Source organism: Rosa chinensis, chromosome 4, assembly GCF_002994745.2.
Source record: "Rosa chinensis cultivar Old Blush chromosome 4, RchiOBHm-V2, whole genome shotgun sequence".
NCBI lineage: Eukaryota > Viridiplantae > Streptophyta > Magnoliopsida > Rosales > Rosaceae > Rosa > Rosa chinensis.
This window is the reverse complement of record NC_037091.1, coordinates 62,036,643-62,052,668: the sequence shown is the minus strand read 5'-3', so window position 1 is coordinate 62,052,668 and position 16,026 is coordinate 62,036,643. Positions and strand designations below refer to the sequence as shown.

At 39.4% G+C, this 16,026-nt stretch overlaps 1 protein-coding gene across 1 annotated transcript; it reads right to left on the bottom strand.

The window, feature by feature from the left end:
- Nucleotides 1-465: 465 nt before the first annotated feature.
- Nucleotides 466-2,057, bottom strand: LOC112200926 (myb family transcription factor PHL8). Its single transcript, XM_024341936.1, has 6 exons — nucleotides 1,925-2,057; nucleotides 1,760-1,836; nucleotides 1,612-1,669; nucleotides 1,444-1,519; nucleotides 1,271-1,340; nucleotides 466-1,187 (listed from the first exon to the last, which is right to left on the bottom strand). The coding sequence occupies exons 1-6, from the start codon at nucleotides 2,055-2,057 to the stop codon at nucleotides 588-590; spliced, it is 1,014 nt and encodes a 337-aa protein (XP_024197704.1). The 3' UTR covers nucleotides 466-587.
- Nucleotides 2,058-16,026: the final 13,969 nt, after the last annotated feature.

The window sequence follows — 16,026 nt, the reverse complement described above, 5'->3', positions numbered from 1 at the left end:
TATAATCCATTGAATTCTTAAGCATTCATTAGTTAACGTGCGCATGGCTTAGTTAATGATCCATACTTGGAACTCCTAATGATTTTGTTCCTAAACTTGCTATGATGAGTGGAAGTTGTATTTCTTGAGGCACTTTAGTGCAAATAAGTAGTGGAGCTGTTTGGATGTTGCTCAGAGCCTAAGCATACCCTGCTTTCTTGTTTCTAACAAATATAGAATACATATATTTCAGAGAATACTAGAATTTCTAGTATTAAATGTGACACATTCATTGGCATCAAGTCATGCAACATGTAAAGCTATAAAGTAGGGAGTTGGTCTACGTTTGATAAACCGAAACGTTAATTTAGTCTAGAACTTTCCTGCAATAAATACAGGAATGTACCCAAAACTGAGATTTTTTAGTTTGATTGCAAAACAAGCATTAAGCAGTTTCCAGGTGTGGTTGGTGGTACTGTGGTAGTATACATTATACAATACCTTCTTTTGATATGAATATCCTTTCAAAAGGGTCCATACATATAACAATGTACATAGTATATAATACAAGATTTGCTCTAAACCCAGATGGTTTCCACTTTAAGGTATTAAATTCCCTTGGAATTCAAGTCTAGTACTTTTGAACCAGAATCAATGTCATTCTGATACTTGCTATTCAAATCAATTGTGACAAATCTCAGATGGTTGCCACTTTTATCTGTGTGTGTTGCTGATGATCTTTTAGCAACTGGTTGCTCGACACACATCCCATCAGAAATGGAACTGCTTATACTTCTCTTCCTCCCAATCCCGTGATTTTGATTGTTGCTTGTAACATTATTCAATGACTTCACTTCTGGGTGAATTTCCATTAATGGTAGTTCTACACAGGTTGTATTAGACTTTTCTTCCTGTCTCCCTGAGCTTTCAGAAGATGTGAGGGAACTTTCCATTGAACAAATTGTGCCTCTAATTTGCTTCCTTTCAATGTCTTTTAGGGTTGGAGTTCCTGTTTCTGTCAACTCTGAGAATGAAGAACTGGGGCAGCCATTGTTGACCATTGAAACTAACTGAGAGATTTCAGCCTTTGCAAGTTCTACACCCACTGATGAAGAATTATACCCAGAAAGAGTTTCCTGTGCTTTCTTTAGTACTGATTGTAAATACTTCCCTTGAGCTTCGATTCGTAACTGAAGATGTCTCTGCACCTGAAAATAGGACTCTTGGTTAATTTTTTTGGTTTATATATTGTGGACACAGTAATTTGTTAATGGATGGAAGATGTTGTTACCTCGATTTGCTCATGTAGTTTCCTCTGCACTTCCATTTGCAATCGGAGAGACTGAGCTATCTGGGCGCTTCTGATGAACATTACACATTAACACATAGTTAATATGAGCTTTTTGTGTGGAACATATATGAATCTAATTTCATAAAAAAATATGGGATCTAGTTATATATTACTCATTTATCCGGCTGTGAGTTTCATCATTGATATCTGTGCAGAAATGGCCATCACTGCTCTGAATCTCTTTGTAATCTGCATCACAATATTAAGATTTTCACTTAGATGCAAATGAGTACAGATGATGATCCTTTAGAGTTTTCGATTATCTAATGCATTGGAGTTACCTTCTTGCAAACTGTCACTGCAGTTTTCTGATTGTTGGCTTTTCCCTAGCCTATATTTCTGCACAAGAAAACAAATGGAATTAGAATCATTCTTTTCCATTATGGTATGGAAATAGATTACATATGATCAAATTGAAAGAGAAAATGCCTGTAAATGGCTCTTTAGGTGGTACAGAGTGAGTCCATGAATTCCCATCACCCTCATCAAAGTCTTTGGTGTGGCCTCTGCCCATATATGAAACATAAGCATGAAAACTTTCTGTATATTAATGGATTTAAAAGAGAATACAATGATCAAGCTTATATACTCAACTGTCTGCACCTCCAAGCTGATTGACTGCTTCAACAAATCTCTGATGAAGTTCTGGAGTCCATTTTAGCCTAGGCTTTGCATCAGTGGACAAAACCAAATTCATATTCTGATTTTGCATATTCTGCAGACCCATTTTGGTGTTGTGGATGAGAAAGAGATAGCAGAAGACCCAAAAACATATATATTGGTTTTGATCCGAATTTGTGGCAGCTATTATAGCTCTTTATAATTGGGGACTAGTTGGCCTGTACTGTGTTCTCACTCCATATCTGGAAACATAAGTGGGGTTATGTTGGGGGAATATATGCCATGAGCTGTAGTAACCTTCTTTCCTCCATCTCTCATTTCATACCAACTTTTCTTTTTCCCTTTTTTTTGTGAATTTATTTTTTGATTTTTCATTTTCATTTTCTTTCTTCTTTGACTTGAAAGAGGTGAAGAGAATCTGTGATGTAGCAAAAAACACAGAAAGCAACATAGAGTTCAATTTGAGTCTTAAAAGGAGAGAAAAGAGGAAAAGTGTATGGTTTGTTTTATCTTGCTGTTTTCCCACCTCTCTCCCTCTTGATTCCCTTGTGAATAACAAGCCCCAGTGCCCCACCATGATGAATAATGGTGGAGCAACTTTCCTAATAGTGTGAGAACCAACATGTACAATATAACTTAAAACTAAATAACTAATTGCTTAAGCTGATGGGAACTTCATCATGGATATTTCTTTTGGTGATTGAAAGGGAGATGGGTCTTTCTTTCTTTTTTATTTTCTTCTTTCCCTTTCTTTTTTATTTCTTTTTCTGAGGAGGATGTAGTGTGATTGGCAGATTCCTTTTGTTCTTTCTTATGGATGGAGGAATCAAAGAATCTAACCTTAGATTTTAGGACCCCAAGCCATTACCTATTTTTATCTTCAAAAGAAGTATTCCATAGAAAGTGAATCAAATCAACAATTGAATAGAGTCTCTTCTGGAAACTAATTTAAAAGGAATCAATATGTTCATATTTGTAAGACTACATCCAAGTACAGGAGGAGAATCTGGTACTGAGTTTCACAGCAAGCCTGTCATACAGCCTAGTTTTACCTGGTTTGATATTGAAAAACAACACTAAAAGCCAGAAGAGGGTAACATCCATCAATCAACAATGGTTCAAATCCACTATAATTGCAACATAGACTTGAACTTATTATCCTTTTTCCTGTTTTCTTTTTCTATTATACATAATTCTGTCTATTAGTTTTAGTTGCTAGCTCATGCATAATTAGAAACTAGTAGTGATTTGTAGGACTTTACTAATCTCTCTCATTCGATCTGTAGGTGATAAATGCCAACACAAAATGAAATGACATAAAGGCCAATCAAGAGGGCTCACTCTGCATAAAAAGTCTTATAAAGAAAGAACTATATTCCAAAGGGATTGTTTTGTTAGCTTTAATTCTGTAATCCATATCCAAAGCTCAACTGAAAGAAGAAATTTTCTCACTCAAGAAAAAGAAAAGAAGGAAAGAAAAGGAAAGAGGCCATGCCACAATGGCCAACAACAAATCGTAAAAGTCAATCATATGCGATTGATCTTCGTATTTCTCGGGTTTCGGTCAAGGGTTTGATCACTTGGAATCAAAATGCAATCATTAATTGATCTCCAAACCCTTGCCTTCCCAGTGCTACACATTCGCTTGGTCTGCTGCATTGTTTAACAAATGTCCCGCTATTCAAAAGCATCGAGAGATCATACGTAGTTACTAATTTATTCCACCAAGTTAGGGGAGTTCTTGCTGAGTAAGCGATTAAGCTCATACGTCGTTGATCACATTGCAAGCAAGGAATATAATTATTGCACAAGTTCTTGTGGTAAGGTGGCCCGAATGTTTGAAAAATAAGAAAAAAAAGGAAGAGAGTGTTATTGAAGTAGCAGTAGTAGTAATACCTTTCTCTTTAAGCACCTAGCTAGCTGCTGTACTTGAAGCTCCTTTTTTTCTTTGCTTTAATATATTCCATAGCAGGTAAAGGAGATTCTAGGATGATGCCAAATGGCCCCTGGTATTTTTAGGTCTCTCAGTAGGAGAAGAGAAGGTCCAGTGAATCAAAAAGTCATCATAAACAAAGGTGACCCCTCTTCCTCCTCTTCAGCCTCATCAATTATTATTCCTCAGGGGTCCCAATAGTGGTGATCTCGCAATATATAAAAAGCATATGTAGGATAGAAGATGAGAAGAATATATATGGATGGCCTCAAGAATCAAGAAAAAAGAGATCATCAACAAAAGGAACCTGTCAAAATCGATCCCACCAAAGAATATCAAAGCTAATTGTTGCATTAACATTGTGTCCATCACAGTCAGCCCTACTGAAAATGACGCGAGCAATATGTCACTAATCAATCACCAAGGAACCAGTAAGAAAGGGAAGAATTAATTATACAGAAAAACATATCTGTTTAAATACTTTTCTTCCATGCACACTTGCATTTGTAACACAAGCATGATAATTATGACCAATGTTTTCTTTTCTATCTTTTGGAGGAACAACATATAGTGCTTTTAGGCTCCTGTTATTGTTCATACATGGATTGTACTCATCAGATGAACAAAAACATGCACCGAAATGGACTTTTTTCAAGGTGAAAGAAAGGGTTATATGACTTGTATCTCATTTTACTGGATGAAGAAAGTTTCACATTATTGAAAATAATTTGAAAGACAAATACCATTTGTTACGATCTCGAAAATGAACTTACTGCAATGGAGCCACAAACTGCAGGAAATGCAGCCATCTCAAATGTGAAGGTAAACAAAGTGTGGCAAGCTGTCAATTTCAAAGCAGGAAACCGGCCTTCAATGAATTATCTCTATATATTTTGACCATATGGGAAATTCTACAATATGTTAATATAAGACATACATATAACTATTACTTTTAGGATTTAATTACAAAAACGAGAACCTACTTTACTCAGATGAGGACCTTATTTACCTTAACAAAGATTTTTTGCCAGTTACTACATGAGTTGTAGCCTCAAAAGTGAAATATTTCATGAATTAGGACTTGTATACCATAGCCTTACCCTTGAGCAGACAAAAAGAATCAAAACTTTAGTAGCTGATTAGTGTCTTATTAAGACAATGAAGTATGGAATTGGTTGAATCGTTAACCTGCTGTTGAACTTTCTGTCAATATTACTTCTCATGATAATCCACATGGGATTCTAATTAGCTAATGATGCTCAATATGGGATGCTCATATTTATCTCACGTCGATATACAAGAGCGTATTTGATTAAGATGTGGTCGATGTATCAAGACAGTACATACATCTCACACTTGCCGAAGTGAGTGATGTTCATTTCTGGAATCTGTACGAGGCAAAACATCTTTTTCCACACCCCCACAGCTGAACTGAGACAAAATACAATCATTAATAATATTCCCTCAAATAATTCAGGCAAGACTAAGTTAATTAACTCTCCAACAAAATGATACAGCTGATGCAATACTACCTCTTGGTTGGCATGAACGAATCCAAGAGATCGATAGTAGCAGATCGATCAGCACATGTACATGGAGATTTGAGAGAGAAGGCCATAAGTAGTTGAATAGTAATTTTCAAGAAAACAAGTAGGGTAACAATAATTCATAGCTTAATTCATTCACAGGTTTAGTAGGTTTTTTCGATCCCCTTTTGGAAATAGTAATAAAGTAAAAACTGTTTTCCTGTTGTAGGAGAATTGTAATTGTGTCTATTCATTGATAATAAGAGCCCTTTAAATAGGGAGTTACAAGGTACACAATAGGTAATAGAATCCGAATACAATTGAATACCTAGAACACTTTCCTATTACAACTCTAAACCCTAGTTTGTAGAGGCACACATGATGTTGACATCCTTCAACACTCCCCTTGGTGCCCCTCGAACTTGGTGATGACGCTTTGATCGTTGCCTCGTTAAAAACCTTGCCAGGTAACAAAAACCCTGTGGGACAAAAATAACCCTGGTCGAAGGACAAAAAGAGCACAACACGTCATTCACTCTTCGAGATCGAACATGTAGACATCATACCTCCCCCTGATGTCAAATATCTCCCCCTAATTGCTACAATCATGGGAGTTCGGATAACTTTCGATGTCCTTCACATGTTTCTCGAAGGTGGATTTAGATAACGACTTAGCAAATAAGTCCGCTATATTATCCTCTGATTGGATTTGATTCACTTCAATCTTTAGAAGTGCTTGTTGTTGCTGATTGTAAAAGAACTTAGGCGATATATGCTTGGTGTTGTTGCCCTTGATGAAACCTAATTTCATTTGCTCAATACAAGCTGCATTATCTTCATAAATGCATGTAGGTTCATTTGTGATAGACTTCAAACCACAAGTTCCTCGAACATGTCTAACTACAGACCTTAGCCATATGCATTCTCGCACTTCTTAATGTAGAGCGATAATCTCTACATGATTTGAGGAAGTAGCAACAAGGGTCTGCTTTGTAGACCTCCAAAATATCGCAGTGCTTTCCATGGTAAAGACATAACCCGTTTGGGAGCGATTTTTGTGAGGGTTAGAGAGATACCCCTACATCAGCAAACATCACCATCATTTTGGTGTAAGGGAGGAGGATGACGCCGGCCACCCTTGGCGGTGGCAGCTTTGCCGGTCATGGCGTCTTGGACGGCGCCTCTTGGGCTAATGAGATCCATTCTCATTCTTCCGTCATTCTTTTCTCTCTGTAGGGATAGAACAACCCATATCTATCGAAAGATTGTCTTTATACCAGTCCAATGACGTTGCGTTGGCGCGGGGCTATATCTAGCCAACAAGTTCGTAACAATTGAGGTGTCCGGTCTTGTATTGTGATAAGTACAATAATGCGCCTATTGTACTCAGGTAAGCACTTTTGCTATTAACACGTTTTCGTCATCATCCCTGGGACGAAACGGATCCCTCTTAGGGCCAAGACTATAGACGGCCATGGGAGTGCATCTTTGTCTTAATCAAAATGCAAAGCATTTATTGACACGGTTACAAGTTCTAAATTTAGACAAAATCGTGTTCTCCCAAGGTCCTTCATCTCAAACTTGGATTTCAGGCGTTCAGCGGTTTTCCTTAACTCTCAAGGGTTCGAATCATGTTTATCAACATAAACTGTGACAATTGCAAATCCAAAACTTGTCATGAAAACACAGGGACATAGTTCATCATATCCCTTCCCAATCAAGTAGTCACTTTAGTGAGCGTTTCACCCTCATTGCAAACGCGCTCCATGGTCAAAAGCCACTTGATTTGGGTAAATGAAGTCCACAAGAACCTTCATTATATTCTGTATCTTGATCCTCATAGAGATACGTAGTGACCACATTTGTAAGCTGCATGTTCAGTTATTCGAAAACTACCAAACTGACAAGGTAGTGGAGTACAATGACATCCATTACGAGAGAATATGTCTTCTCATAATCGATTCCAGGGCGTTTTATGAGAAGCCTTGCGCCATAAGGCGAGATTATCATCTCTTTTTCTCATCACGCTATCTAACGAAGACATATTAATGTCAACAAGTTTTATGTTAGGAGGTGTTAGCATCTCATGCCCGAGATCCTTCCTCTTCGTTAGTAAATCCAATTCAACCTGGATCGCATCTTTCCATTTAGGCCAATTTTCTCTACGTTGGCATTCTTCAACGGAGTAGGTTCAATGTCATTGGTCTCAATAATTCCACGTCTTCATGTACACTAGTGTAATTCGTAGAGATTTCTATATTCTCAGGAATTGGTTCTAACATTGGGGCGTCTCCCAACGATGTCTCTTGGACATAACCACAATCCAGGATATTCTCATGAGACGGATTTTGAGTATCAATGATCAATGGATCAAGTTGTGCCAAACTCGCTCTCTTCCTAGGGCGAGAATCCATCGAACCTATGGGTCTCCTATGCTCTCTAGCGGAACCCATGGCCTATGACGCCATTATGCCACTTTGTGGCGTCACCATACTACCATCCGTAGTAGTGTCGTACCCATCTCCTCTGGGTGGTACCATGTCCTCCTATGGGGACATCAATCCTTGCAGACATGTTTACAGCAGGTATATGTGATCTCGTCACTTTTAGGGGATCAAGATGAGACATAGTGGGGACAGACCACGACAATTCCTGTCGTTTCTGTTGAACGTTGACGTTCTAATCTCCCCCTAACGACGGGAAGACTGTCTCATCAAAGTGACACTCCGCAAATCCAGCGGAAAAAAGATCGCCTGTCAAGGTTTCTACATAGCGGACTTATAGTTGGAGACTCATGTCCAACAAATATATATATGCATTTGTTGCAATGACTCATGTTGATGCGCTGTGGCGGCGCAATTGGCACATGAACCGCACACTCAAATATGCATAAGTACGAGATATTAGACTCGAACCCAGTCACTAGCTGTAACGCAAATAAAAGCTGAGTGGCTGCTATGAGTCGTAGACGAATTAGCATAGCTGCATGCGATATTGCATAACCCAAGCGGAAATATTGGTGCGCATTACCAATGTCCGGGCTACCATCGTAGTCTTTTAATGGGGTCTTTTCAGCGAGACCAATTGGGTGTGTACATGAGAATATGATATTTGACATCAATACCCAATTATATGCAATAGTCATCTAAAATTTTTTTTTTATGTAAACTCTCTAGCATTTTCAAGTCAAATCGACTGAACGGGATGATCCGGGTAGTGAGCCCGTAGCCATATGATTTGGGCTAGGAGTGCATCATAAGCAGCATTACGAGTGGACGATAGTGCGACACATGACTAGCGTGTCCACATAACAACCAACAACATAAAACATCTAAGCAGTCCGCAAGTTGGTTGAGTCGATCCATAGAATCCCCTTGGATTCTTTGTAAGAATGAAATTATTCCTTTAGTGTCCTTTGCATAGGATGGTCGTGATCCTTAAAAAACAGGCTTTACAGAATGAAAGATTGGCCGTATAATCAACCGATGAAGATTTTGGCTGAGCCAGAATGTCATAATTTACTTCGAGAAGTAGAAAGAGGAGCCAAGTCTCCATACATGGCGTCAATGCCATGTGTTGGCCGCAGGGGGTAGGCGGTGTTGGCCATGTGTGGCCAGTCTTGCACAATCATGGCGCCATGAGGCGCATATGCAGCTCCTCGAACCAATTCTTGGTTCTTACTTCTTTTCGTTCTGAAAAATGGATGTCCGTGTGAAGTCTTTAATACACGGATCATCATGTCACGATCTGGGTGTCCCAAACGGTCATGCCAAAGCCTATATGTGTCAGAATCCCATAAATCATCTCTCATGACATGGTTGGATTCAATGACTCGAATAGTGGTTGCATACAACCCACTAGAGCGACACATAAGTTTCTCTAATACTCGTTTATGTCCGTAGTCATTAGAGGTGATGCAAAGGAACTCTTGTCCATTCTCACAGTGTGTTTCCACATGAAAACCATTGGCTCTTATATCTTTCAAATAAAGTTCGAATTAAGGTATGTCCAAGACATTAAAGAATCGACACTTTATTAATAGCCAATGATTGCATCAAAGTTTCTTGATCAAATCTAATCCAAATAAAATGAAATGTAGACAAATTGTAGTCACTCAATCCTTTTGGTAATTCCAATCAAATATGACCAGGGACGTAGAGAGAGATGTCGGTGGAGCGAGGCTCTCTTAAGAACCACTAATCTCAATTACTTTCCTAGACATCATATTCTAGTGAGAAAGAGTTAAAACCAAATGTCATTTATTCATTAAGGCACAATTGCCATTACATAATTCTTGGAAAATGAAAGACTATTTAATCAAAATCTGCGGCATCAACATTGTTGTTTTCCTTGCCAGATTTGAAGTCCGTAATGATGAGATTGACGTCATTGTCATCTCCATCATCTCCTTCGCCTGCGAGATGAGCCTCATGCTCTCTCATATCTTTTATACACCTTGTATTATGCAGCTTTTATTTTTCCACTCACATTTTAGTGCTTAAACCAATGCTCTGAAGATCCACATCTATAGCATTACCTCACCCATTAATTGAGATGCACCTTGTGCATTTGGACATCCTCCATGTATCCCACATTGGCCAATGTTGTCATGTGTCTACGTATCTCGAGGTTTTCCTTCCTTTGTAGGGCGGTTTGTATGGACCCACAAGTCCATTTTGTTATCCTCTAACTTTTAGGGTTCCGCTCCTTGCGCCCTTCTCTCGGTGCGCTATTATAATTCGTCTCGTGAACGCTCTTAGTTCCAACGGGCCTTTGAATTATGGTTTTTCACGAGTATGTTGTCAACTTACTCAGTAAATGACATAAGTTGATGAAACCTCGTAATCCATCTAGCATTGCACACAAGCCTATATTGCTTGGCAATCATTAACACTAAGACGGGGAAGGTTGATTAGTAGTGACGTGATTCTTAACGTTATTCACCCATCGGTGATAACAAATGTCATTTGAATCTGGTTTAGTGAAGTCTGGTTTTTGCACGTTTACATTCGACATTCAAAGGTGAAGGAGAATAGATTAGTTTCGGAGTAAAAACTTCCACGACAACTAATGTAAGATTTCCGAGCCTTAATGCTACCAAGAAATAGATTTCCAAGAATATTTTGGATTAGACCAAACAATGACGTTTTAATATGGTCACAATTTGGTGCTTACGGACTCTTAGTTCGAGCATTATGAACACTCTTAGTTCATACGAACGCTCTTAGTTCGTTTATTATGAACATTCTTAGTTCATTGATTACGAACGCTCTTAGTTCGTTAAGCGTGAATCCCCACAATTCCGCTTTTCAATTAATCGAACCTATGTTCGTATATTTCAAAACCTGCAGCAAATAATGGAATTTAAAAGACAAAAAATGCAGGAACTTTAATCACAAAACTTACTTGGCAATTTGAAGGTTTGCTTTACGATTCTTTATACACGCGCGTGTTGATGCAAGCGTGTAGCTAAATTAGGATTGCCAGAATTTGGTCGGAAATTGGCAGTTGGTGGGCTGCCCTTCTCCCTTCCTTTTCCTCTTTTTTTTCCTTCCTTTTTTTTTTCGCGGCCCAGGCCTGCTACCCCCTTTTTTTTTCCTTCTTCTTCTCTTCTTTTCTTTTCTTCTTCTGGGCCCACTCTTTCTTCTCCTTCTTCTATGCGTCTTCTTCTTCTTCCTTTTGTTTTCTGGTTTTTTTTTTTTGTTTCTTTCTTATGGACGCAGGGGCAGCAGTAAGTGCACGGGACAGCAGCAGAGATGTAGGCAGCAGCGCGCAAGGAGGCTGGCGGACTGCTGCAGGGGTGCGTGGGTGCGTTTTCTTCTTTTCTGCTGCGGACTGGATCGTTGTGCAGGCTGGTGCGTGGGCGTGGACTGGTGCGCAGGTGTGCAGCAGGTGGGGACGCTGGGCGAAGGGCTGCAGTGTGCAGCGAGCGCAAGGGCGCTCAGGGAGCAGGCAGCGGTCTTGCAAGGGGTAGGCGAGCTGGGCAGGGCTGCGGTGCTGGGCAGCAGGTAGGTTGGCAGGCTGCTGCGGTGCTGGGCAGTAGGTAGGTTGGCGGGCTGCTGCGGCAGTGGGCGGCAGCCTTGCAGCAGGGAGGCTGTAGGCTTGCAGGCACAGCAGGGCTGGGCGTAGGAGACTGCAAAGCTTGCGGCAGTTTAGGTTTTTTTTTTTTCGGCTAGGGTTAGAACTGGTGCTGATAATGTGTTGTAGGAGAATTGTAATTGTGTCTATTCATTGATAATAGGTGCCCTTTAAATAGGGAGTTACAAGGTACACAATAGGTAATAGAATCCGAATACAATTGAATACCTAGAACACTTTCCTATTACAACTCTAAACCCTAGTTTGTAGAGGCACATATGATGTCGACGTCCTTCAACATTTCCCTAATTAGAGTTCCAAGACAATTTGGAAGCAGATTCTCGCTGCCTCATCAATATATAAGACAGTAGTAGGTTCAAACGTCAAACGAGTTCATGCATGTTTGGAGTTTGGACTGTTTTCATTTCATTTACCTCTACTACAAATGTGAGGAAAACTTGCATGTGTGTAACATAGTCCGAAATAGTCCCTTGCATAAAGGCAGGAATTGCCAAAATGCTAAGCTTATACTAATGATTCTAAAGATCCAATGAAATATACTTTCTATGGGATAACTAGCCTATATATTTATTAGGTACATTTAGTTTGTAGCTGTTAATGTTTAAGATTGAGCGGTAGCCAAAATTTCGGTTAACACTGGTCCGGCGGGCGAACCGCTACTTGTGATGTTCTCAGAGTTTTTGCTATCTGTCAAGTAAAATACAAAGGGCGTCAGAGGGAGACCGCGTTGGGCAGTCTTCTCTTCTCCAATGCTTAAGTTAGTCAATGTATTTGTGTTGACAGAATAATAGTAGGTAAGTAGTAAATGTGTAATTAATGAGGAGAGAGGAGTAAACCTTTTATAGGTGGGGAAGAGACTGATCTCTTCCTTGTTTTCGATGTGGGACTGACATGCTTCAGTTCCTATGCTTCAGCAAGGCTATCTTGACGCGGCGCATCAGCGGTGATCTGGGGGTGAGCCGGGGCTCAGGTGATAGCCTGCTTGGCTGTGTTTCTGTAGGTCACACCTTTGATGGTTGTTGGTATCGCTGGCGGTAGTATGAGCGTGGCTCAGTATAACTAATTATGCTTGATAAATGTTCATGCAAGTACAAGTCCCCCAAGTCCCTAGTCAAGGAGGGCAATCTTGGTTGGGGAGTTGCCTAGCGTTAGTAAATTATCTACTTGTTTATATATAACTTGTCTAAACATTGATCTAGTGCTTTGTGTACACCACTGAAAGCTCTCAAGCCTACCTGAATTTGAGCAACTGCCCAGTCAATAGTTATTTATACTCGATCGAGAGAAGTCAAATTTGTCTTGTAAGCTCTTGTTGATCAATACTAGTGTTATACTCGTTTGATACCCGGAGTAATAATTAGGAATTTAATGTGTTTTGATCTCAAATTTCAATAACTAAACAAAATAAAAGTTAGGTATCTACAGTAATTTTTAGATTGAATTTGTGTTTCTCAACCACTTTTTTTTTCTTTTTTAATTTTCTTTATTTAATTTTGGTATTTTACCATAATGACATTTTACATGCTTTTTATATGAATTAAATTTACTATATTCAAAGGGCATATATGGCAATCCAAATTTTGGTGAAGCCTTTGACACCAAAAGAAGGTCCTTCATTTATAGTAGTAGTGATATGCTATGTATATTTGGCCAACATGACACGTTACAGCGTTTATATGGCCATAAATATGAAGCCTATTTTTCTTTCTTTCAAAAAAATTACAGGAAGATTAAGAAAGACACTGTGGTTTATGGCATCAGCAGTTCAGCACTAAGCGCCTGCCAACCACTTTCATCCATAAACGTTGTAATTCGACTTGAATGATCTTCTTAGACCTCCACTTATGATTGAGACAATCATTTCTCGATCTGAGCAATATTAGTTCCGCTTTTTAATTTATTTATATTTTGAATAAATCATCATAGACATTTAATTGATACTCAAACTAGAATAGTCATTACATACTCTTCTATTGCAAGAAGTTGTGGTGGCATTGTGATACATAGGAATAGGTCCACTCATTATACATCTTAAGGCTCACTCATTTAAGCAAGCTTATTCAACTATAAACAAGACAACACATAGTTATAGGCTAAGTTTAAATAGAAACTAACTGAAAAATAGATATAAAAACTCAATAGCCCTTCTCGACCAAGAAGACCAGGCTCAAAAACTAACTTCAAGGATCCATGTGTAACTAGCAGCCCAAAAAGCTCATCAAGGACAAAAATTAGTTGCAAACTTTGAGCCTAAAAATGACCCTCCACACTAATCTGGACACCCAAACAAAGTTGGGGACCACCATCAGCTCCGGCATCCTCTATAACTCTGGCCAAGACAAGAACCAAGCCGATAATGTCGCCAAGACCGACGATGGCAATATATTCTGAAATTTATATTATTGTTGTAGAGAAACGATATTTGAGAGAAAATCGTTGTATATTCTCATTGATAATATGGGCCTCTTTATATAGAGGATTACAATGCATTGAACCCGAATCATACAAGGAAAGGTAATCATACATTGAATAGGAATATCTAGATCCTTCTAATCAAACCCTATTACCACTAGGTCAAGTAACCTAGAGTTTGGGCTAGACACACAAATAGGGATTTACTTGAACACTCCCCCTTATGTCGCCCAAAACGTGGTGCTTCTCTCGTTGCCTCGCTAAAAACCTTGCCGAGTAACAAAAACCCAGTGGGACAAAAATAACCTCGGTCGAAGGGGAAAAAGAGCACAACACACCCTTCATGTTTCGAGACCATACATGTAGACATCTCCCCCTGATGTCTGCATCTACCCCTGATGACAACGGTCATGGGAGTTCGGATAACTTCCGCAAACGATGCTACCAACATGTTTCTCGAAAGTGGAATTTAGGCAATGACTTAGTGAGCAAGTCTGCCACACTGTCCTCAGATTGAACCTAGTTCACTTTGATCTTGAGAAGACTTTGTCGTTGCTGATTATCCTTGGTGTTGTCGCTTTTGATGTAGCCTTGCTTCATTTGTTCAAAACAAGCAGCATTATCCTAAATGCTCATAGGTTCATCTGTGGTAGACTTCAAACCACAATTTTTTTGAACATGAGTAATTATGGATCCAATCCATATACATTCACGAACCACTTCGTAAAAAACAATGATCTCTGCATATTGTTCGAAGATATAGCGACTAGGGTCTGTTCTATAGACCTCCAAGATATCATGGTCTTTACCCAGGGTGAACACTTAACTAATTTAGGAATGACCTTTGTGTGGGTTAGAGAGATACCCAATATCAGCAAAACCTTCCAAAACGCTTATCCTTTAGGGTGGGGATAGTGGACGCAGGCTAGTGTTGGCGGCGTTCCTAGTGTGTGATGGGTCCGAATCCATCGTCTCTCTATAGGGATAGAACATGCCCATATCAATCGTACATCTCAAGTACCGAAAGATATCTTTTACACCAATCCAATGACGTCGCGTTAGCGCAAAGCTATACCTTAGCTAACAAGTTCACTGCAAATGAGATGTCCGGTCTTATGCATTGAGTTAAGTACAATAATGCGCCTATTGCACTTAACTGGGGCAGGAATGCCCCTAGCACATCTTCATCATCATTCGAACGAAGAGGATCCTTTTCAGGATCAAGACTACGGACAATTATGGGGGTGCTTGAAGGCTTGACCTTGTCAAAATGCCTAAGCATCTATCAACAAAAAGCTCAAGTTCCAAACTGAGACATAATCGTGTTCTCCCAAAATCCTCCATCTCAAACTCGGATTTCAAGTGTTCAACAGTTTCCCTTAACTCTTTAAGGGGCTTTCAATGAAGATCATGTCCAACATGAACCGCGATAGAATCCGAAACTTGTTATAGAAACTCGTGGGCATATCCCTTCCCAATCAAATAGTCACTTTAGTGAGTGTTTCAACCTCTTTGTAAACACGCTCCGTGGTCTAGAGCCACTTGACTTAGGTAAATAAAGTTTGCCATGAACCTTCATGTATATTCCGTATCTAGATCCCTATATAGATACGTAGTGACCACGTTTGTAAGCTGCATGTTCGGTTATTCGGAAATTACCAAACTGACAAGGTAGTGGAATGCAATGACATCCATTACGAGAAAATATGTCTCATCGTAGTTGATTCCAGGGCGTTTTGTAAGAAGCCTTGCGCCATAAGGCGAGATTGTCATCTCTTTTTCTCATCACGCTTTCTAACGAAGACTCATTAGTCAATAGGTTTTATGTTAGGAGGTGTTGGCATCACTGGCTCAAAAACCTTCCTCTTCGTTAGAGAATCCAACTTAACCTGGATTGCATCTTTCTATTTAGGCAAAATATCTCTACGTTGGCATTCATTCATCAACGGAGCGTGGTTCGATATCATCTAACTCAACAAACTCATGCGCAACAAAATGCGCAACTACATCATCAATTATGATGGAGTTTCTATCCCACGTCTCATGTACACTAGTGTAAGTTTCATAGAGCTCTATATTCTCAGGAATAGGTTCTGACGTTGAGG

What these genes read in the sequence shown, in the direction of transcription:
- LOC112200926 (XM_024341936.1), bottom strand. Translation starts at nt 2,057, where the DNA reads ATGGGTCTGCAGAATATGCAAAATCAGAATATGAATTTGGTTTTGTCC. An exon ending in ACTCACAGCCGGATAAATGA is followed by an intron (nt 1,341 to 1,443) that starts GTAATATATAAC and finishes AATGTTCATCAG; the next exon opens with AAGCGCCCAGATAGCTCAGT. An exon ending in AACTACATGAGCAAATCGAG is followed by an intron (nt 1,188 to 1,270) that starts GTAACAACATCT and finishes TCCTATTTTCAG; the next exon opens with GTGCAGAGACATCTTCAGTT.